Source organism: Schistocerca serialis, chromosome 12 (assembly GCF_023864345.2).
Source record: "Schistocerca serialis cubense isolate TAMUIC-IGC-003099 chromosome 12, iqSchSeri2.2, whole genome shotgun sequence".
Lineage (NCBI taxonomy): Eukaryota > Metazoa > Arthropoda > Insecta > Orthoptera > Acrididae > Schistocerca > Schistocerca serialis.
The window spans coordinates 32,255,829-32,280,318 of record NC_064649.1 but is presented as its reverse complement, the minus strand read 5'-3'; the positions used below and the strand labels follow the sequence as shown (position 1 = coordinate 32,280,318).

General features: G+C 44.7%; 1 protein-coding gene and 1 non-coding gene across 4 annotated transcripts in view; one reads left to right on the top strand and one right to left on the bottom strand.

Annotated features, from left to right (window-relative positions):
• The window catches only part of LOC126428414 (calcium-binding mitochondrial carrier protein Aralar1), a 704,653-nt gene that overhangs the window by 232,822 nt on the left and 447,341 nt on the right, over positions 1 to 24,490 (bottom strand). The window contains exon 1 of one of the 3 annotated variants that reach the window (XM_050090339.1): positions 21,849 to 21,951. The exons of the other annotated variants lie outside the window; for them this stretch is intronic. Within the exon in view, the coding sequence (XP_049946296.1) occupies positions 21,849 to 21,884 (36 nt within the window). The 5' untranslated portion in view covers positions 21,885 to 21,951. Of the gene's footprint in view, positions 1 to 21,848; positions 21,952 to 24,490 lie in introns of those variants that run through there. 3 annotated transcript variants of the gene reach the window in all.
• Positions 22,921 to 22,994, top strand: Trnat-ugu (transfer RNA threonine (anticodon UGU)). The gene has a single exon. It is a non-coding gene; the product is annotated as a tRNA-Thr (tRNA).

Sequence of the window (24,490 nt, the reverse complement as noted above, 5' to 3'; positions counted from 1 at the left end):
GAACATTGGTCTTGTTGATGTACATGCTTCATTAGCAAAGGATAAATGGCGCCTTGCTAGGTCGTAGCAATTGACTTAGCTGAAGGCTATGCTAACTATCGTCTCGGCAAATGAGAGCGTAATTCTCAGTGAACCTTTCCTAGCAACGTCGGCTGTACAACTGGGGCGAGTGCTAGTAAGTCTCTCTAGACCTGCCGTGTGGCGGCGCTCGGTCTGCTATCACTGATAGTGGCGACATGCGGGTCCGTCGTATACTAGCGGACCGCGGCCGATTTAAAAGGCTACCACCTAGCAAGTGTGGTGTCTGGCGGTGACACCACAGCTTTTATAGGCTTTGAAAAGGCCTTTGATACGATCAGTCACCCAGCTTTGTTTGCGGCTCTAAAAGAACAAGGAGTAGAACAGGGCTATACCAAAACCCGACATAACATTTACAAAACGTCCGCAGCCATTGTGAGCGTTGCTGAAGATACTGATGAATTCCCCATTGAAAAGGATGTAAAGTCAGGTGACTCTATATCTCCCGAACTATTTTCAGCAGCCTTAGAAAAAGCCGTGTCTAAACTGAATTGGATAGCAAAAGGAATTCACGTTCTCGGAAAAAGACTGAACAACTTGAGGTTTGCGACTGACATTGTCCTATTTGCAAAACACATAGAAGGGCTTCAAGTATTAGTTAACGAACCTGCATTAGTGTGCTCTGAAGTTGGACTCATGGTGACAGGTAATGCCTGAAGTTTTTTATTCTCGGCACGCTCTTGACACTGTGCATATCTGAATATTGAATTCCCTAACGATTTCCAAACGGAATGTCCCACGATCGTATCTCCAATTAACATTCCACATTCAAAGTCTTAATTCGCGTCGTGCGGTCACAACCACGTCGCAAACTTTTTCACTTGACTCACCTGAGTATAAATGACAGCTCCTCCAAGACACTGTGCTTTTACACCTTGTGCACGTGACACTACAGCCGTCTGTATACGTGTGTGTCGCTATCCCGCGACTCTTGCCACCGCAGCGCAGATCGGACACAGTAGAGAACATGAAGAAAACCCTGGAACAAATTCCGACGATACCTCGACGCCGTTTACGTGTGTAGAAACATTATCAGAAAGGCCCTGTATGTGTACTCATTTAGATTTACATTTGAGCATCAGTTAAAACCTCCAGACGAACTTCACCGCGTTGACTAGTGTTGGTGGTTTCTGGGTGAAATGGAATCACGACTTGGATCCTCAGTTTTTCATGTCTCGAGATGAGGCCCTGTTCAGCATGTCAGGGTGCGTGAAATCATAGAGCTTGCGCCATTATGTATCGCCATCTCCATCGGTACTCTGCAGATCCGTTGCGCAATCTCAAGATTGGTCAGTAATTTTTGAACTCGTAACTGGAACGTCAGCGATCTTGCGTTGTAATGTTAGAAGAAACATTAAGTGCTGATCGCAAATGGTGTTTATTTTTACGCAATGGTAAACGGTTTTAGCGGTGCAGAGGCCATCTTCAGACTAGTAATGTCTCCGCTCGTGACGCGAGGGTTGGATGCATGGAGCCGTTGTGAGTGAAACGCCAGTATACAAGTTTCCTACGTTCCACATTCACTGATTTGACTGCAAGTGTAGTGAACTGAACTTCACCTTGTTGAGAAGACATCTTTCTGCAAAAGATCAGGTCTTATGGTGTTTGCTAGCCATTTCTTCTTCTTAAAAGAAAACGACATTCTTCAGTAAATATTTATAGGTTACAAGAGAATCGTAAAAGAATTGCTCCGAGACTAAAGAAACACAAATATGGTGCGGCCCCATTTCTTAGTTATTGTTGACTTTTATGGCACTACGAAGGGCGTTTGAGAAGTCCGTGCAAAAATAAAAACTACTTACGTGTTTGGGGTAAACCTTTTTTACTTTTCGACATAGTCTCCTTTTAGACTTATATACTTCGTCCAACGCTGTTCTAATTTGTTGATCCGTTCCGAATAATAGGAGTTGTCCAAGTCAGCAAAATAGCTATTAGTTGCTGCAATCAGCTCCTCATTTGAATAAAATCTTTGTCCCGCTAGTCATTTCTTCAAATTGGGGAACAAATAGAGAATAGGGGGGATGTGAAACGAGTTGGAATCCTACTTCCATTAATTTTGCGGCCACAACTGCTGAGGTGTGTGATGGTGCATTGCCGTAATGGAAAAGGACTTCCTTGCGGTCCAGTCGCCGGCGTTTTTCTTGCAGCTTGGTTTTCAAACGGTCCAATAACGATGAATAATATGCACCTATAATAGTTTTACCCTTTTCCGGATAGTCGATGAGGATTATCCCTTGCGACTCCCAAAAGATAGTCGCCATACCTTTCTGGCCGAAGGCTGGTTTTCGCCTCTTTTCGTGCAGATTCTCCTTTGTCTCCTTTGGTAATCCATTGTTTAGATTGTTGTTTGGTCTCAGGAGTATAGTAATGTATCCATGTTTCATCCACAGCGACGAAACGACACAAAGTCCTGCGGATTGTTTCCGAACAGCAACAAACCATCCTTGCCAACACACGATTCCGTCTTTGGTCAAGTGTGAGCAATGGCGGAACCCATCTTGCGGATAAATTTCTCACGCCATAATGTTTATGCAAAATGTTACGTACCCGTTCATTCGAGATGCCCACAGCACTAGCAATTTCACGCACCTCGACTCTTCTGTCATACATCACCATATCATGGATTTTATTGATGATTTCTGGAGTCGTAACCTCCACAGGGCGTCCAGAACGTTCAGCATTACCTGTGCCCATATGGCCACTCGGAAAAACTTGAACCCACTTATAAACTGTTCTAATCGAAGGTGCAGAGTCACTGTAATGTTTACCAAGCTTCTCTTTAGTCTCCTGAGGAGTTTTGCCTTTCATAAAGTAATGTTTAATCAACACACGAAATTCTTTTTCGTCGATTTTTTTTTTACAATCACTCGACTTCCTTGATTCACACGAATGCCAAACACAAAGAAATAGACCAATATGGCTGAAACTTGGTGTGCGTTCTTTCCAAAGATGTTTCTAACTAAACATGACCTCGATATTCGCCGGTGGTGCCATATCTCGGACTTTGCACGGACTTTTCAAACGCCCCTCGTACGTACACTTCAAATGACTCTGAGCACTATGGGACTTAACTTCTGAGGTCATCAGTCCCCTAGAACTTACAACTACTTAAACCTAACTAACCTAAGGACATCACACACATCCATGCCCGAGGCAGGATTCGAACCTGCGACCGTAACGGTGGCGCGGTTCTAGACTGCAGTGCCTAGAACCGCTCGGTCACCACGGCCGGCCGTACGTACACTTGTTGTTGTGGTCTTCAGCCCTGAGACTGGTTTGATGCAGCTCTCCATGCTACTCTATCCTGTGCAAGCTTTTTCATCTCCCAGTACCTACTGCAACCTACATCCTCCTGAATCTGTTTAGTGTATTCATCTCTTTGTCTCCCTCTACGATTTTTACCCTCCACGCTGCCCTCCAATACTAAATTGGTGATCCCTTGATGCCTCAGAACATGTCCTACCAACCGATCCCTTCTTCTGGTCAAGTTGTGCCACAAACTTCTCTTCTCCCCAATCCTATTCAATACTTCCTCATTAGTTATGTGATCTACCCATCTAATCTTCAGCATTCTTCTGTAGCACCACATTTCGAAAGCTCCTATTCTCTTCTTGTCCAAACTATTTATCGTCCATGTTTCACTTCCATACATGGCTACACTCCATACGAATACTTTCAGAAATGACTTCCTGACACTTAAATCAATACTGGATGTTAACAAATTTCTCTTCTCCAGAAACGCTTTCCTTGCCATTGCCAGCCTACATTTTATATCATCTCTACTTCGACCATCATCAGTTATTTTGCTCCCCAAATAGCAAAACTCCTTTAGTACTTTAAGTGCCTCATTTCCTAATCTACTTCCCTCAGCATCACCCGACTTAATTAGACTACATTCGATTATCCTTGTTTTGCTTTTGTTGATGTTCATCTTATATCCTCCTCTCAAGACACTGTCCATTCCATTCAACTGCTCTTCCAAGTCCTTTGCGGTCTCTGACAGAATTACAATGTCATCGGCGAACCTTAAAGTTTTTATTTCTTCTCCATGAATTTTAATACCTACTCCGAATTTTTCTTTTGTTTCCTTTACTGCTTGCTCAATATACAGATTGAACAACATCGGGGAGAGGCTACAACCCTGTCTTACTCCCTTCCCAACCACTGCTTCCCTTTCATGTCCCTCGTCTCTTATAACTGCCATCTGGTTTCTGTACAAATTGTAAATTGCCTTTCGCTCCCTGTATTTTACCCCTGCCACCTTTAGAATTTGAAAGAGTATTCCAGTCAACATTGTCAAAAGCTTTCTCTAAGTCTACAAATGCTAGAAACGTAGGTTTGCCTTTTCTTAATCTTTCTTCTAAGATAAGTCGTAAGGTCAGTATTGCCTCACGTGTTCCAGTGTTTCTACGGAATCCAAACTGATCTTCCCCGAGGGTGGCTTCTACTAGTTTTACCATTCGTCTGTAAAGAATTCGTGTTAGTATTTTGCAGCTGTGACTTATTAAGCTGATAGTTCGGTAATTTTCACATCTGTCAACACCTGCTTTCTTTGGGATTGGAATTATTACATTCTTCTTGAAGTCTGAGGGTATTTCGCCTGTTTCATACATCTTGCTCACCAGATGGTAGAGTTTTGTCAGGACTGGCTCTCCCACGGCCGTCAGTAGTTCCAATGGAATATTGTCTACTCCGGGGGCCTTGTTACGACTCATGTCTTACAGAGCTCTGTCAAACTCTTCACGCAGTATCTTATCTCCCATTTCATCTTCATCTACATCCTCTTCCATTTCCATAATATTGTCCTCAAGTACATCGCCCTTGTACTCTATATACTCCTTCCACCTTTCTGCTTTCCCTTCTTTGCTTAGAACTACCCGTTGTAAAACCTACGTCACAAATCACTCCAAGGTGCTCGAAAATTTCCGTTACAAACATCTGGGACTCGTACAGAAAGTGAGTACATAATATTTTCAATAGCAACTCATGTCCGAAAACGTACCGTTTCCGTTCTATGACGGTTCAAATTCAGATGCTTAACTCGTTCACTTATGCTCGTAGAACTAAACTAGGCGTGATGCAGTATAGTTATCAGGTAACAAATCGAAAGGAAACTCAACAAACACCCAGAATCAGTTTTTCACTCTGCAGCGGAGAGTGCGCTGATATGAAACTTCCTGGCAGATTAAAACTGTGTGCCTGACCGAGACTCTAACTCGGGACCTTTGCTTTTCGCGGCCAAGTGCTCTACCAACTGCGCTACCCAAGCACGACTCACGCCCCGTCCTCACAGCTTTACTTCTGCCAGTACCTCGTCTCCTATCTTCCAAACTTCACAGAAGCTCTCTTGCGAACCTTGCAGAACTAGCACTCCTGAAAGAAAGGATATTGCGGAGTGCAGAGTGAAAATATCATTCTGGAAACATCCCCAGGATGTGGCTAAGCCACGGACTTCTGTAAAGTTTGGAAGATAGGAGACGAGGTACTGGCAGAAGTAAAGCTGTGAAGACGGGGCTTGGGTAGCTCAGTTGGTAGAGCACTTGCCCGCGAAAGGCAAAGGTCCCGAGTTCGAGTCTCGGTCCGGCACACAGTTTTAATCTGCCAGGAAGTTTCACAACAAACATCCATTTATAACTTTTTAATGCCTGTGCAACACAGTAAACGTGGTTCGGTACACGTTTTCGGATTACACAGGCATGCTCCTTGTGTACGGTGAAGCTCGAGGTAACGGCAGAGCTGCTAGTCGGCTGTACCACGAACGTTTCACGCAACGCAGCACGCCACCGCACAGACTTGTTGCCCACGTTACGCAGCGGCTCCGAGAAGCAGGTACCTCCACCGTGATGAGGCAGGACTGTGGTGCTCCATCGTAACACCGCGCGCCCGGTTTCTCGCAGCAAAGCAGACGTCAAGTGACGTCACGCGACCGTCTGCCCTATTGCACATCACGACAAACAACTCTGAGGCTTTCCTCTTAGCAAGCGCCGACACGCTACACATATGAATTGTAACAGTTTTAGAACGAAAACGGTACATTTCTGGACATGGGTTCCTATTCGAAATACACATATCAAAAAAAGTTTTGCATCACCTCCGTTCCGAGAGTTCCGGAACCTGTATAGAAAATTTGAATAGCGATCAACATAAACATCGTTTCCGCCCTTTTTATTGCTCATGAAAACCACACATTGCATTTTGTACAACCATACAGTGAGCCCTTCAGAGGTGGCGGTCCAGACTGCTGTACACACCGGTACCTCTAAAACCCAGTAGCACGTCCTCTTGCATTGATGCAGGCCTGTATTCGTCGTGACGTACTATCCACAAGTTCATCAAGGCATTGTTTGTCCAGATTGTTCCATTCCTCAACGGCGATTCGGTGTAGATCCCTCAGAGTGGTTGATGGGTCAAGTCGTCCATAAACAGCCGTTTTCAATCTATCCAAGGCAACTTTATAAAAGTCACCATGTTTACGCCAGTGACTGTAACACTTTCATTATTTCACGATTGCAATTTCGGCCTTAGGCCATTATCAAGTGAAGCTGAAAAATACAGAATGTTTTTCAAATATTTGACAAAATCGTTGCGTATCTTGATATTCGGCCGATTACACAGAATGAAAAATGCAATTACGTAAGCATATTACTTACATGTTATGGCTATTAGGCCATGTCAACCTAAAATGCTTCCTAGTACAGTCGCTGGACGGCAATGGAGCTCCATACAGAGCAAAACAATATCTGTAATCCGTTTACGCGCCAAAACGGCTACGAGTAGCCTATGAACAGTAATCTGCCGCAGCAGTTTAGTGCATAAGTGACTAGTGATGGGCTGCCGAACATTAGTGTCAACAGACTATGTTGTGCTATGACATATGGATATGTGTGCTCGCACTATGTAACAGCGTCACCAATGGATTTAATAGTAATGACAAAGACATATAAATGTGTGTGCTCGTTTTAGGTTGACATGGCCTAATAGCCATAACATGTAAGTAACATGCTTACGCAATTGCATTTTTCATTCTGTGTAATCGGCCGAATATCAAGATATGCAACGATTTTGTTAACTAATTTAAAAACATTCTGTATTTTTCAGCTTCAGTTGATAATGGCCTAAGGCCGAAATTGCAATCGTGAAATAAAGAACGTGCTATAGTCACTGGCGTAAATATGATGTCTTTTATAAAGTTCTACCTGACTGTGAATCCCAGGTATAAAAAGTTAATTATCCCAGGCAAGCTCGATAGGGTTCATGACTGGAGAACATGCTGGCCACTCCAGTCAAGCGATGTCGTCATCCCGAAGGAAGTCATTCACAAGATGTGCACGATGTGGGTGCGAATAGTGTTCCATGAAGACGAATGCCTCGCCGATATGCCGCCGATATGGATGCACTATCGGTCGGAGGATGGCATTCACGTATCGTACAGCCGTTACGGCGCCTTCCCTGACCACCAGCAGCGTACGTCGGCCCCACATAACGCCACCCCAATACATCAGGGAACCTCCACCTCGCCGCACTCGCTGGACAGTGTGTCTAAGGCGTTCAGCCTGTCCGGGTTGCCTCCAAACACGTCTCCGACGATTGTCTGGTTGAAGGCATATGCGACTCTCATCGGTGAAGAAAACATGATGCCAGTCCTGAGCGGTCTATTCGGCATGTTGTTGGGCCCATCTGTACTGCGCTGCATGGTGTCTTGGTTGTAATGATGGACCTCGCCATGGACGTTGGGAGTGAAGTTTCGCATCATGCAGCCTATTGCGCACAGTTTGAGTCGTAACACGACGACCTGCGGCTGCACGAAAAGCATTATTCAACATGGTGGCGTTGCGGTCAGGATTCCTCCCTTGGGCGGCCTGAGCGAGGCATGTCACCGACAGTTCCTCTCTCTGTATCTCCTCCATGTCCGAACAACATCGCTTTGGTTCACTCCTAGACGCCTGGACACTTCCCGTGTTGAGAGCCCTTCCAGGCGCAAAGTCACAATGCGGGCGCGATCGTACCGCGGTATTCACCATCTAGGCATGGTTGAACTACGGACAACATGAGCCGTGTACCTCCTTCCTGTTGGAATGACTGGAACTGTTCGGCTGTCGGACCCCGTCCATCTAATAGGCGCTGCTCATTCATGGCTGTTTACACCTTTGGACGCGTTTGGTGACATTTCTGAACGGTGTCTGTGATACAATATCCACAGTCAACGTCTATCTTTAGGAGCTCTGGGAACCGGGATGTTGCAAAACTTTTTTTGATGTGTGTATTATGTGCTCACTCCCCTCTAGAAATCCTTGAAGTGTGGAACGGGAATTTCCCAACACCTTGTACAAACGATACGATTCGCACTCGTCCGATATCTTAGTCAGAAGTAATTAAAATTTTGTATTTGTAGTGATCCACAGCCTCCAGATCCTCAATAAACGTAAACATGGTCCATAGTACGCTGCCTACTATGAACCATGTTTACGTTTATTAGATATTCAGAAGCGTAGGTTACTGTCCACTTGGAGCGCTGTCGTCGCAGAGTATAACAGAACTGTGCAGGGAAGCCGTGACTGAGTTAAGACCACGTAAACGATCAAAAGTGTTCGACAAAATGGCTCTTATCTTGCCACGGACTTGCCAAACAAGCTGGTACACGCTCAAACAATGTTTGTCAGTTTAACTTCACTTTAAGGAGACGCTATTTGTGTTCGTGTGTGTTTGGAGAGTAGCGAGAACAGCCACCAATGCAGGCAGAGCAGTTCTCGCATTGACTTTGGCACTGTGTTTAAAGAAGAAGAAGAAGAAGAAGAAGAAGAAAACAAGACTCTGCTCCAGGGAACCGCGTAAAATGAGACAATTACCCTTGAAAATATGTTACTCTCAGAACCCGATGATTACGTCTACTTTCATCTAATGGACAATGAAACTTTTTAAAATTTATCAAGTCCTTCCTACAACAGCAAACTTGCCTCTCAAGTTCGCTTGTACCTAGCCACGGATGTGACAAACGAGCGCGCACCCGCACACGTACTACGGAAGCTTGTCAATTTAACCTTACTTTTGAAACAGAGGCTTTTCGCGTGTGCTGTATTTTCGCACTAATGGGAATGGCTACAAATGCGGATAAAGCATTTCTAACATTGACTCTGGCACTGAAAAAAAAAAAAAAAACCCCAAGATGCCGGTCAAAGGGAATGGTTTAAAATGAGAAATTTGCAACTGGAAACCTGTTAACGGAAATGTTTCGCTCAAAACCTGTTGATTACATCAACGTTCTCCGCATGAACAACGACATTTAATAACTTTTTCAGCGTAACTTTGCCCTCACACTGAAAAAGAAGACACAAGTGTGCGAAAATTTATTCTCTTCTACTCGGATCTCTAACGACAGGTCATTAAAATACCGCAACGTGGGAGGATACTGTATAGCCCACACTGTCTGTAGAAAAACCGGAGAACTTCGATTTCTTTTATTTCATTCCACTCCGCTTCTATGTCACTGTACGCGTAAAATATTGATTTTGTTCATAACCTCTTCATTCGTAATACAGGGTGAAGTGAAATTCGCGCAGTCGGGCTTCGCAGCGCGACTCCTCACATGACAACGAAAAATCTGTCACACAATTTCTTCCAGCGAGTACATCAGGCAGAATAAGGATGTTAAAGAGTGGCAGTCTGGAAAGACTGTAACCATATGTATGGTAACTAGCTCTGTCAACACGTTTGGTCGTGCTGTAGAGTTGGTGCAGTGGATAGAGTTTTGGGTTAGCATGCAGGAGGCCGAGGGTTCGATCCTGAGTTCAAGAATGTTTTTATTTGGTTAATGTAGTCCAAGTGATACGGCATCTGGCATCTTAATCGTAAACAGCGATTGCGGCGGCTCCTCTGGAAAACATTTGCACTTACATACGACAATCGTAGAAATAGGACATTGGTCAGCTTAGAAAGATGCCCTTTCCACGTCATGGGCTCGAATTTATTCGCTCCACTTCCTCTACTAGAAGCGAAACCTGTTTTCTTTGCCGGCCGGAGTGGCCGAGCGGTTCTAGGCGCTTCAGGCTGGAACCGCGCGACCCCTACGGTCACAGGTTCGAATCCTGCCTCGGGCATGGATGTGTGTGATGTCCCTAGGTTACATAGGTTTAAGTAGTTCTAAGTTCTAGGGGACTGATTATCTCAGAAGTTAAGTCCCATAGGGCTCAGAGCCATTTGAACATTTTTTTTTGTTTTCTTTCTGCCCTCCTCTAATGGTCGCATAGATTAGTACCAACTATTATTCCTGCCTCGTTCAGGTCCATTACATTTCGTTAGGACCTTACGTTACCAGTAGGACAAGCAACGTGCTTTGCGAATAATGTCCAAACTCGGTTACTATTTGTATGTGTTATCACCATGGTCCCATTAATTGTTTCAACTGTCTATTTCTTATTTGTCTAACCACGTATTTGTTGTGTTCAACGTTACAAAATGTTGTAAATTTTGTGCAGCACGATTAACATGTGCTGTCAGAGGTGGTTACCATACGTGTTGTTACAGTGTAGCCAGATTGCCGCTCTTGTAACGTCTCAAGATTTTAAAAATGGCTGAAACAGCAATTGTTGAAATTCTTCACGGTAAATGATGACAGCCAAAACAGTTGCAGGATAAAGATATATTAAAATTCTTGACCAACTACTGACGACGCCTTTGGCACAATTGTTTTGTTTATCTTCATTGCAGGATGTAATGTTAGATATTTTACTTCTGATGAAGGTATATTTATATATACCGAAACCTTGGTCAAGAATTTTAATAAATCTTTATCCTGCAACTGTTTTGGCTGTCATCATTTACCGTGAAGCTCTTTAACGTCCTTATTCTGCCGGATATTCTGGCCAGACGAAATTTTATGACAGACATTTTTTTTTATCGCTGGTACGTGAGGAGTCGCGCTACGCGCTACGAAGCCGGAGTGCCCGAATTTCGCTCCACTCTGTATATGGCTGGTAAAGATGTAATACTTCAACCATTTTGGTAACTGTCAGAGCTATTTTGTTTTTATCCTTGGTCATAGTTTTCATAGTAGTGGGAACTCACGGTACAGTGAGTTAAATCGTAATAAAACAATTTTTCACTGAACAATCCCGCGGAACGTCGAAACAAACAACGTCTTGTGGAACTTTCCGTCAATCAAAATTTCTCGCAAACACGTCAAACGCGCTATATGCTTGACGAACACGTCAAACTGCTCCGAACGCGGTAAAATATTTGCCAAGCATAGTTAAGTTTGACAAAATGTTTGGGCGTCTTTGTGCCCGTACGTCTTCATCAGGCGATGGCACTGCTCCGCTAGTGGCAGCAGAGCAGTTAGCTCGTGTAGACGGAACACACGTCCCGCCATCTCCGCAGACAGACGGAGCTGGGAATGGAGTGAGTGGGGGTCCGTGTGGGCGCGGGAGGGGAGGTAAGAGGAAGTTACGCCACTACTGCTGCAGCATCAGCAGCAGGGATTCCACTGTGACGTCAGCAGCGGCACGCTCCACCTGGCGCTAGATTCAAAAGGCGGACTCCAGCGGTCGACTGCTTCCACGTGAATGAGAGCCAATTACGGTAAGTTGTGAAAGGTGGCTACACTGAGTCACAGCGCCAGAGATTGCGCCAGAGATTATTATTCCGCCGCCTCCACTGGTGCAGTAGTAGTTCAGAGGATGTCGAGGACAGTTGTCGTTGTTCTGTTGGGCGAGAGAGTAGACGCTGTTCGGTTGGTGTAATGTATAGATGGAAGAAGTTGCAATAGTCAGAATATATTTGAGAAAGGAGATGGGCTTTTGATTTATGATGCTGGTCTAATGGAATATTTTCGTCAATATACAGGGTGTTACAAAAAGGTACGGCCAAACTTTCAGGAAACATTCCTCACACACAAATAAGGAAAAGATGTTATGTGGACATGTGTCCCGAAACGCTTAATTTCCATGTTAGAGCTCATTTTAGTTTCGTCAGTATGTACTGTACTTCCTCGATTCACCGCCAGTTGGCCCAATTGAAGGAAGGTAATGTTGACTTCGGTGCTTGTGTTGACATGCGACTCATTGCTCTACAGTACTAGCATCAAGCACATCAGTACGTAGCATCAACAGGTTAGTGTTCATCACGAACGTGGTTTTGCAGTCAGTGCAATGTTTACAAATGCGGAGTTGGCAGATGCCCATTTGATGTATGGATTAGCACGGGGCAATAGCCGTGGCGCGGTACGTTTGTATCGAGACAGATTTCCAGAACGAAGGTGTCCCGACAGGAAGACGTTCGAAGCAACTGATCGACGTCTTAGGGAGCACGGAACATTCCAGCCTATGACTCGCGACTGGGGAAGACCTAGAACGACGAGGACACCTGCAATGGACGAGGCAATTCTTCGTGCAGTTGACGATAACCCTAATGTCAGCGTCAGAGAAGTTGCTGCTGTACAAGGTAACGTTGACCACGTCACTGTACGGAGAGTGCTACGGGAGAACCAGTTGTTTCCGTACCATGTACAGCGTGTGCAAGCACTATCAGCAGCTGATTGGCATCCACGGGTACACTTCTGCGAATGGTTTATCCAACAATGTGTCAAACCTTATTTCAGTGCAAATGTTCTCTCTACGGATGAGGCTTCATTCCAACGTGATCAAATTGTAAATTTTCACAATCAACATGTGTGGGCTGACGAGAATCCGCACGCAATTGTGCAATCACGTCATCAACACAGATTTTCTGTGAACGTTTGGGGAGGCATTGTTGGTGATGTCTTGATTGGGCCCCATGTTCTTCCACCTACGCTCTATGGAGCACGTTATCATGATTTCATACGGAATACTCTACCTGTGCTGCTAGAACATGTGCCTTTACAAGTACGACACAACATGTGGTTCGTGCACGATGGAGCTCCTGCACATTTCAGTCGAAGTGTTCGTACGCTTCTCAACAACAGATTCGGTGACCGATGGATTGGTAGAGGCGGACCAATTCCATGGCCTCCACGCTCTCCTGACCTCAACCCTCTTGACTTTCATTTATGGGGGCATTTGAAAGCTCTTGTCTACGTAACCCCGGTACCAAATGTAGAGACTCTTCGTGCTCGTATTGTGGACGTCTGTGATACAATACGCCATTCTCCAGGGCTGCATCAGCGCATCAGGGATTCAATGCGACGGAGGGTGGATGCATGTATCCTCGCTAACGGAGGACATTTTGAACATTTCCTGTAACAAAGTGTTTGAATTCACGCTGGTACGTTCTGTTGCTGTGTGTTTCCATTCCATGATTAATGTGATTTGAAGAGAAGTAATAAAATGAGCTCTAACATGGAAAGTAAGCGTTTCCGGACACATGTCGACGTAACATTTTCTTTCTTTGTGTGTGAGGAATGTTTCCTGAAAGTTTGGCCGTACCTCTTTGTAACACCCTGTATAATGAGGTAAAAAGGTATTACAGTTTTCTTTAATGACAATCCCTCTAACTCACAGGTACAGTCAACAAAGCATCTGGCTCGTGTTCATTTATTAGACTTGTAATTCTGGTTTCTATGTTTAGTTATAGTATTTCTGGTTTTTCAATTAGTTCATTGTAAATGGTGCTTAAAATATTTTGTCGTATTGAGAAAGAACCGAGCTAGATACATGTACGTTGAGTCACACTACCACACACAGAACAGTTACACTTGTGCTTTGTTGTTTCGCAGCTTTTATAGTTGCAGGGGACTTAATTAATCAATTGTGTTAATGGAAATTCCTTGTCATTCTTTATTTTTATTTTATGCAGTCAGATTGCGTGCTAAGACTAGTCAGGGCCAACCGGTTACGAGACTTCGTAACTGGTCACACAGCTACTAAAAGTATTGCATTTATTCATTAATATTAGTTCATTCTTATTAAGTCGCGATGCAGTTGTTGTACCTCCAGTGAAATTATCGTCGCTTTTGACTGTTTGAGTCTACTAACTCATAGAATCCAATATTACAATTTCGATTATTTTCTTGTTATTAGGTGTCACAGTGACGTAAAACTGTCTGAATGATAATGCTTAAATCATTTGAGTGTTACTTATTTTCTTCTGGTAACAGTACCACAGTTCCGGCTTCGTAGACACTGTCAGTAGATTTCGCACCTAACATACAGGTTTCAGCATTACTATGCGGGGCGAGAAAGTATTTCTGTGTCTACAAAACATTAAAGAAACTTTGCTATACAGGGAGGTCGGAAGTAGTCTTAAGAGCTTGTGAGGGTGCTGCGGTACAGGATGTGCTGACAAATAACTGCTAGAAAATAAATTCGGTACATTTCGCCGTTTCCGAGTTAGTTAGTATCGAACTTAGCCAGTGAGGCAGTTGCGTGCAGAAATTCAAGCTGCCCGCCAGAGACGGTGTCGCCAAGCGTTTACTTCCTTTGGTTTCCTAATACCGAACGAGACAGCGACACAAAAATTGGATGATAGTAAGGATCGATTCAGGGGCAAAGGCTTAGCAGTCTCGTGCGCTATCATCTAAGCTATGAGAACAACTAACAGTAATTGTACGTGGCGAGACGCTTGAATACAGGGCTAACTTCAATGCTAATTAACTCGTAATCGGCGCAACTTATCGAAGTTTTTCCTTGAGAGTTATTTCTCCACATAACCTACCCTCCAACACCCTCACAAGCTCTTTAGACGTTTCTGACCACCCTGTAAACAGCTGTGCGGTCTGTTGCAAGTGGTAGCGTAACTCATTAAGATATCTTTTGGGTACAATTTCGCATATGCTCCGTTTGTTTCCTTTGGAAGGTCTAGGGCAGGCTATACTCAATTTCTTTCCATATCTTTGCTGACATATATTCCGTCACCCCCTCTTCAGCATCTCGAATACTTGCCGCAATAGTTTGCTCACGAGGAAATGGTGAAGTGAATACTGGATCCTTAATATAACACTACACAAAAAAAATCTGGAGGGACTATGTATGATGAACGTGGCAGCCATGATACTGAACCGTCTGTACCGATCCATGTGTCCGGAATATTTCCATTCACGAACTGACAAACAAATAACCGGCAATGTGGCGGTGCACCATCTCGTTCAAATACCGTCCACCATTAAAAATAAATATTAGTATACAACTAACCACCGTAAAGAAAGGGCTACGTACTACTCAAATCACATACCGAGGTTATGTGAATCGAAATTTGAGCAGCAAGCTCAGTTCAAATGTTTGTTGACTGTAGTGTCAATGTGGCACCAAGTGCGAATTTATTTACGGCGGGTCATCTTGACTTGGATATAACTGGTATGGAAATTTGCGGTTTACAAGCTGATGTATTTGTGATCGTAATTTATATTTGAATGTCTGATTCTCATTATGTTCTTTTATTCATGTAGCACTGAAAGCAGCTACTCAGTGGCTCAAAATGGCTCTGAGCACTATGGGACTTAACATCTGACTTAGAACTACTTAAACCTAACTAACCTAAGGACATCACACACATCCATGCCCGAGGAAGGATTCGAACGTGCGACCGTAATGGTGGCGCGGTTCCAGACTGAAGCGCCTAGAACCGGTCGCCCACACCGGCCGGCAGCTACACAGTGGCTGAAATCGATGTGCAATAAGCAGATTAAAAAAAAAAAGTACGGCCGATGCTGCCCGCTCCTATCTTACTTCTCGTTAACACGGCTGTTCCTGGTGGAAACGAACATGACGAGATATATATAGACCAACTTTACGATCTCGAGTGAATATAGATCTTATACCTAATCTATTCATACGATATTTCCTTATTTGCAAGTACATTAATAATGACTGCATTCAAGAAATATCGTATCAGTTAAGTAAAGAAAGCCCGCATCTCGTGGTCGTGCGGTAGCGTTCTCGCTTCCCACGCCCGGGTTCCCGGGTTCGATTCCCGGCGGGGTCAGGGATTTTCTCTGCCTCGTGATGGCTGGGTGTTGTGTGCTGTCCTTAGGTTAGTTGGGTTTAAGTAGTTCTAAGTTCTAGGGGACTGATGACCATAGATGTTAAGTCCCATAGTGCTCAGAGCCATTTGAACCATTTGAACCAAGTAAGGAAGTTTGTTGGGACGCTTGCTGTTCATGTTACGTATCAATGACCATGTAGACACTATTAATTGCAACTAGATTCTCTTTTGAGATGATACAGTTATCTACAGTTTTCGTAAGAGCGTGCAAAAATGTAACAGGACATAGAGAATGCTCCTCCAATGAACAATATGAGGTAGGGAACCTGGGGTTGAAGAAGGCAGCTGAAGGAGATGGGGAAGTAAACTTATCTACCGCTTTGTCTAGCATTACAGTTTTCCAGCTTATTTACATATGTACAAGTTTACACGTACTGTGCTGTTTACTTACATGTACATTCATTATTTCCTGCAAGGAAACAAGGAGTACGAGCCTCACTACAAGGAAGTCATGATGCAAGTGTTGTTTACTTGTCCATAAGTTGGCTCTGTTGTATCGTATTTACACTGTCCCATGACAGAACGTGCTATGAATCAACTACAGATCGTTTCATTACTAAGTGCTATTTATAGACTTACAGCACAATACGATGAAGCAGTGCCGGTACAGTATTTCCTGGTCGCTGGATTGGGAGATCCTATTCCACGGCCTGCGAGGTCACCTGACCTGAATCCCATTGATTATTTCCTATGGGGAATCTAAAGTCACTTGGGTATGAGAACCCAGCGGATACGGAGATGGAATTAGTTGCCAGAACTGTAGCTGCCTGTGATGTGATACGAAACACACCAGGAATATTTGTCAGGGTGCGTCAGAATCTTGTTCGCCGATGTCGTGCTTGCATTGAGGCTGAGGCCCGTTAGTTTCAGCACATTTCTATAAGACGTAGTACAAATGGTATCTGCAGTTAACTAATATAAATAAAAAGTATACAGTGGCGTAATTTTATTGCTATTACCTATGTAAGCTGGTTTCTCCGTCCCCAGGTTCCCTACCTCAAATTGGTCAGTGGAGCATCTTCTATCTCGTGTTAAATTTTTGCACGCTCTTACGGAGGCACCCTTTATAAAGAAGTACCGCCCACCAACAGCTGCAGTAATAGTCAGATCTTGATGAAATTCAAAGATTTGCGAAATTTGCGAATTTTCAAAAAAGAAAAATTTACGACTTCACAAAACTAAAAAGAAAAGTACTATCCCAACGAGCCACAGTTGGAATCAGCCAATTCATACAAATACCTAGGTGTAACACTTTGTACGGATGTGGAATGCAAGATAGCATAGACAGAGTCGTAGGTAAAGCAGGTGATAGGCTGTGATTCACTGACAGAATACTGGGGAAGTGCAATCAGTCTGCAAGAGAGGCTGCTTACAAGAGTTTCGCGTGACGCACCCAAGTGTGTGCAACCCATACCTAACAGGAGTAACAGTGGTTATTGGACGTACACAGAGAAGGGCAGCCATGAATGGTCACAGGTTTGTTTGACCAGTGGGAGAGTGTCGCAGGGATGCTGAAAACGCTGAATATACTACTGCTACTGCTGTAGGGGCTAATCAGAGAGCGTATAGAGCCCACTAAGTAGTCATTGTCCCACCGCTCCACATACGGTTAGCAGGGCACAGATGTCAACGTATTGGGTTGGTGGATACGTTCGTAGCGTTTTTCCTGTGGTTTAATATAAACACAGCAGAGACTTTAGTCATCAATAATATATTCTCCTTTACTATTCGCAACTGGCTGCCACCGCTGGGGTAGCTTTTACATTCCCTGACTGTAGAAATCGCGTGACTTTGAGGCGAAGGCCTCGTCGAGCCATCTACGGAGGGCATTTTCATCCGGAAAGGAAGTTATTTGAAGGTAGTTCGATACAGAGCGGAAAAGGTAAAAATATGAGGGCGCAATATCAGGTGAATAAAGGGGTAGCGGAATGACTTCCCAACCCGACACATAGTCTTTCTTGTCAGTCTAGCATCACTTCACGCAGTCTTCCTGGTCGTTGTTCTTGAATTGCGTCTGCAAGACGTCTCAGTTGCTGACAATAAATGTCAGCAGTAATGGTTACATCTCGGGGAACCAGTTCGTAGTACACCATACCATCGCTGTTTGACCAGACCCATGACGTGGATGCGCGCACGTCTGTAAGGAGAGCTGCTGCTTTGCTTCGGCTCGACTACTCGTCTATTTTCCATATGTTATCATAAAGACATTTCTTGTCACCAGTAACGATACAGGGTACGAATGGTGGGTGTTGTGCACGAGCTAATTGATGACGAACAAGCAGATTTTTGTGATTTTGGCTTACAACATGCGGTACTTACACACCAGATTTTTGAACCTACCGCACTGCATGCAAATTTCGCACGATGGTGGAATGATCGCAGTTCACCACATTGGCCAGTTCTCGAGTACAATGACGTGCATCATTCTCGGTCTGTCGGTTTAGGCCTATCTTGTTCACATTCCGAAGGTCTGCCTGAACGTGGAGTCACTAATGTCAAAACGATCCTCCTCAAAACGAGGAAACCATTTTCTTGCGGTGGTCTGTCCGATGGCATTAACCCCATACACGACGCAAATGTTTCTGGCTGTCTCAGGTGTTCCCACCCGTCTACTGAAGTCAAACAGAAGAACATGTTGGAAATGTTCTGGTTTCTCGACTTGGCACTCATTTTCTAGCGCCCAGAGCTCCATTCACTATCTCCGAACGACAAAATGACAACACAGAGGGGTCCAAAAAAATGTAGACACTCTTTGATACCGTTTTATTAATGGCACAAAATGACATACCGTTACAATTCTTTCACAGGTGGAAGATAATTTTGTGTGTTCAAAGTGACCCCATTAGCAGCCAAACAATTTCGATGCCGCTTAACTGTAAGCGAACTACGACTGTCAGTGTTGCTGGTGTGATAGCCGCAAAGACACTCTTTCACTGTAGCTCGCTTCTGCTGGTAAACATTTTTTAAGGTCCCCTATAGGCAGAAGTCAAGAGGCGTAACGTCTGGGGACCGTGGTGGGTACTCAACAGCTCCTGTTCGACCTGTCCATCGTCCAGGTGTATTCTGATCCCAGAAGGATCTGACATTTCTGTGGTAGTGAGGCGGAGCGTCATCATGTTATAGATAAAATCCTTCATTTCCAAATACCTCTCGGGTGGCAGGTAAAATCAGTGTTTGCAGTATATGAAGATACATCTCACCAGTTAGTGTACCTTTAAGGGAGAATGGGGCAATCACACCACGCGATGACAGAGCACACCACATATTAACACCTGGTAGATTGATACGTTCGCAGTCGTGAACGTGAGAATTTTCAGGAGCCCAGTACACGCAATTGTGGCGGTTTACAGTACCGTCCAGTTCGAATCGCACGTCGTCAGACCATATGATCATCCGTGCAGACCGTCATCCTGGCGAAGCAGGATTTCAAACCACTAGCGATACTTCATCCTTAGATGCGGGTCGTCCTCGTTCATAGCGTGCAGCCATCTTGGAATGTTCACTTTTCCACTTTGCAGCGTTCAGAATTCGTGGTGCACTTTATAGGCTTATCCCGCTTTCACATGCACCCTGCTTCACAGATCTGAGACGTGCTCTAGTAAAAACTTGCAACACGGTAGCGCTTGAAGGCAGACTCGTTGACGTTTTTGGTCGCCGGGCCTCTCCTTATACGAGGGTTGGAACTTTAATAGTGGCAACTATTTATTTACGGCTCGTACAAAATAGGTTTTTAACTTTTACTGACCTTCAGAGTAGTCACCAGCATTGTGTATAACCAGTTGCCAGCGATGTGGAAGTCGTAGGATACTCTTAACAGTGCCGGTTGTGTTGACAGTTCGAACGTCGCTGTCTATTGCCCGACGAATTTGTAGCAGTTCTGAAGCGAATGCCGTGAAGTGTTTCCTTCAGTTTAGAAATCGAGTTGATCTCACGAGGGCGTAAGTCAGAGGAGTGCAGTAGGTGGTATAGCACTTAGCAGCCCCATCAGTCAAACAAATCAGTCACAGCTTGCACTGTACGTGCTTGAGCATTGTCCTGCAAAATGATGGACAGGCCCTGCAGAAAGTATCAGCACTTCTGTCTCTGTGCTGTTCATTTTTGGAACACAACCTACGACCAGCTTAGAGACAGAAGCGATGACACTTTCTGCAGGACCTGACCATCATTTTGCAGGGCAATGCTGAAGCACGTACAGTACGAGCTGTTACTGATTTGTTTGACTGATGGGGCTGCGAAGTGCTCTACCACCTACTGCACCCCCCACAGTTACGCCTACGTGAGTTCAACTCGATTTCTAAACCGAAGGAAACACTTCACAGCATTCGCTTTAGAACTGCTACAAATTCTTCGGGTAACAGAGGGCGCCGCTCGAACTGTCAGCCGCGCGGGATTAGCCGAGCGGTCTAGGGCGCTGCAGTCATGGATTGTGCGGCTGGTCCCGGCGGAGGTTCGAGTCCTCCCTCGGGCTTGGGTGTGTGTGTTTGTCCTTAGGATAATTTAGGTTAAGTAGTGTATAAGCTTAGGGACTGATGACCTTAGCACTTAAGTCCCATAAGATTTCACACACATTTGAACATTTTTTTTCCAACTGTCAACACAACTGACACTGCTAAGAGTATCCCACGACTTGCACATCGCTCGCAGCGCGTTATACACAATGCTCGTGACTACTTTGACGGCCAGTAAAACTTTGAACACGTATCTATTTTGTACGATCCGTAAACAAATAGTTGGCACTATTAAAGTTCCCACCCTTGTGCACATCCTGAACATACCATCGGTTTCAATTTTGTCCCGAATACAATAAATCGCCGGCTGGTGTGGCCGTGCGGTTCTAGGCGCTTCAGTGTGGAACCGCGTGACCGCTACGGTCGCAGGTTCGAATCCTGCCTCGGGCATCGATGTGTGTGATGTCCTTAGGTTAGTTAGGTTTAAGTAGTTCTAAGTTCTAGGGGACTGATGATGGTTCAAATGGCTCTGAGCACTATGGGACTTAATATCTATGGTCATCAGTCCCCTAGAACTTAGAACTACTTAAACTAACCTAAGGACACCACAGAACACCCAGTCATCACGAGGCAGAGAAAATCCCTGACCCCGCCGGGAATCGAACCCGGGGACTGATGACCTCAGATGTTAAGTCCCATAGTGCTCAGAGCCATACAATAAATTGTTGTACGTGTTCGTGGCAGAGTTCCGTACACGTTACGCTACTGCCGTTGTACATCATGTTTTCGTACTAGCCGTATCATTTCTGCGCGGCCTTGAATTGCTCAAACGACTATCTTACTTCATTCATTGCTGCACTGTGATCTGCTGGAAAACGCGCGCCAAGGGCTGCTGAGAAATCAATGCACTACACCACCGCGCAAAATTGCAACGGTATGTCGTTTTATTTCAAAGATATTAACTAACAAAGAGTGTCTACATTTTGCTGGACCCCTCTGTACGTAAACTCAAACAGCTGTCGACTACAATAATGAAAAATGACAAGTGATAAATAAACCCGAAGCAATTGGAGTACCAACACACAAAACGAAAATGCTACAAACTTTAGGACCAAATTGGCAAATGCGAGTCCGACTGCCTCCAGTCAGCTCGCGCTGGGGAGTCCTTGGTCTGACCTCTAGTTACGGAAGAGCTGCTTCCAGCAAGCACAGCGCGCCGACAGCTATTCGGGTACGGTACGTGACGTCACGCCTGACACACACGTGCCAATAGGTGGAGGAGACAGGTGCTAGCACAGGGTGAAGCTAGTTGCGATATGCTGGCCAGGACTCAGGCATTCGCCGCTCAGCAGGTGGCGTTGCTCTACGTACCCTCAACCGGCCGTGCTCGTCCTTCACCTTCACCATGGCGCCGGCTGCTCGCGCACTACGCGTCACGCACACGCACACTACACCCAGTCACGCACGCAACACGCCACACGCTCCTTTCGCGCGCAGACTGGCGCCGCCTCTCGCCTATCAGCACGCCTCGGCAGTTGTTCGTCTCTCCCTCTCCCTCACGTTCCCAGCGTCAGAGATACCGGGCCGCCGGCTGTGACGTTCGACCTGAGGTCGATCTATCGATACACGGCGGCGTCGACTACTCGCCTTATGCGACTTCCGTCAGCCGAACACTGGCGGCATCCGGCCATTAAGGCTACTGTCCACTACATGGAGGTAAAAATAGGAGGAATTATATATATGAAAGTAATTGTTCTTGAAAGAACAGAAACTGTTGATGACCGTGCAGCTTTTCCCTGGAATAAATGATGACTAACTGAAACCCTCAGCTGCCGACAGGTGTTGTTGATATACCTCGACGTGGACAGCTGAAAATGTGTGCCCCGACCGGTACTCCAACCCGGGATCTCCTGCTTACCTGGCAGACGCTCTATCCATCTGAGCCACCGAGGACACAGTTGAATAGCGCGACTGTCGGCAGCTGAGGGTTTCAGTTAGTCACCATTTATTCCAGGGAAAAGCTGCACGGTCATCAACAGTATCTGTTCTTTCAAGAATAAAAAATGTATGTGAAATCTTATGGGACTTAACTGCTAAGGTCATCAGTCCCTAAGCTTACACACTACTTAACGTAAATCATCCTAAGGACAAACACACACACCCATGCCCGAGGGAGGACTCGAACCTCCGCCGGGTTTCAAGAACAATTACTGTCTTCATATATATATAGTTAAAGGCTACCCAGCCATTGACCTTCGTCTGTGCGAATGCGCACAGGTTGCCCAAACTCTTTCGGGAATCGCCAAAGCGTGCGCGAGTGATGAGTGGATGGGCAAATGTCTATAAGGTACTTTACATGTGTAGAATTGTGGACAGTTGGGAATGTGAGTCTCACGGGAAGCGTGCAACGGATAAGTTCCTGCAGTCGCGCTATTCATGTGTGTCCTCGGTAGCTCAGATGGATAGAGCGTCTGCCATGTAAGCAGGAGATCCTGGGTTCGAGTCCCGGTCGGGGCACACATTTTCAGCTGTCCACATCGAGGTATATCAACAACACCTGTCGGCAGCTGAGGTTTCAGTTACTCATCATTTATAAGAGGAGTTGTCATGACGTCACAAACTTGAAGCCGACCCAAGTGAAGATTCGCCATGTTAGCTACCCCAAAACATTCGCTTCTGGTTGGATTCCGTGTAGTCATGAAGTGTTTTGATAAAAAAAAAAATGCCGGCTTGCGTCGCTTATGGGTGTACTAATCGTTCTGATTGTTGTCTAAAGTTTAAACAAATCACATTTCATTCGTAAGTGGACTTATTTAAGCGCTATTTTCGTATATATACTTGAAAAGGAGTTTTGCTATTTGAGGAGCAAAATAACTGATGATGGTCGAAGTAGAGAGGATATAAAATGTAGACTGGCAATGGCAAGGAAAGCATTTCTGAAGAAATTTGTTAACAACGAGAATTGATTTAAGTGTCAGGAAGTCGTTTCTGAAAGTATTTGTATGGAGTGTAGGCATGTATGGAAGTGAAACATGGACGACAAGGAGAGAATAGAAGCTTTGGAAATGTGGTGCTACAGAAGAATGCTGAAGATTAGGTGGGTATATCACTACTAATATTGAATAGAATTGGGGAGGAGTTTGTGGCACAACTTGACTAGAAGAAGGGATCGGTTGGTAGGACATGTTCCGAGACATCGAGGGATCACCAATTTGGTATTGGAGGGCAGCGTGGAGGATTAAAATCGTAGAGGGAGACCAAGTAATGAATAAACTAAGCAGATTCAGAGGGATGTAGGCTGAAGTAAGTACTGGGAGATGAAGAAGCTTGGACAGGATAGAGTAGCATGGAGAGCTGAATCAAGCCAGTCTCAGGACTGAAGACCACAACAACAACAACATACTTGAAATTCTAATGCACTGTAAAGTTTTACAGTATGGTTTTATTGTTGTGATTTGACTTTAGATTTCCTATCAATCTAACACAAAGAGCTCTCTGGAGGTGAGCAATACACTTGGTTTTCAGTGTTTGGTTATTACGAAGTAACTGAAAAGTTCTGACAAGAAACATCCTGGAAATGGGGACTAATGTTTTAAAATGCAATAATTTGATATAAAAGTAATGCAACTACATGTAGTTAATTAAATCTTCAGTAAAATGTGTGGAACACCTGTTACAGTGGTTAAATTATAAGTACTTAAAGGGTTGCATATTTGTTAAAGCAAAGTTCCCTATCTAAGTCCAGGCTAATCACTGTGTTGTCTTGTTACCCTACTGCTATTTGCCACACTGAATGTCACTTGGTAGGTACAATTTAAAAACAAAGCAAATGTGTAAACTACAATGGGCCTGACAATCTTAAATTTCGTTCTTTTTCTTCGTAATTTAACGAATCTTTCATTTTGTGTCATGACAGCTGGCTTGTTTATATCGTCCTTGCATACATCTATGGGACACCAAAGGAAATAAGGTAAGTTTATTGCAAACTTGAACATTTAAAATTTGCATTTGAC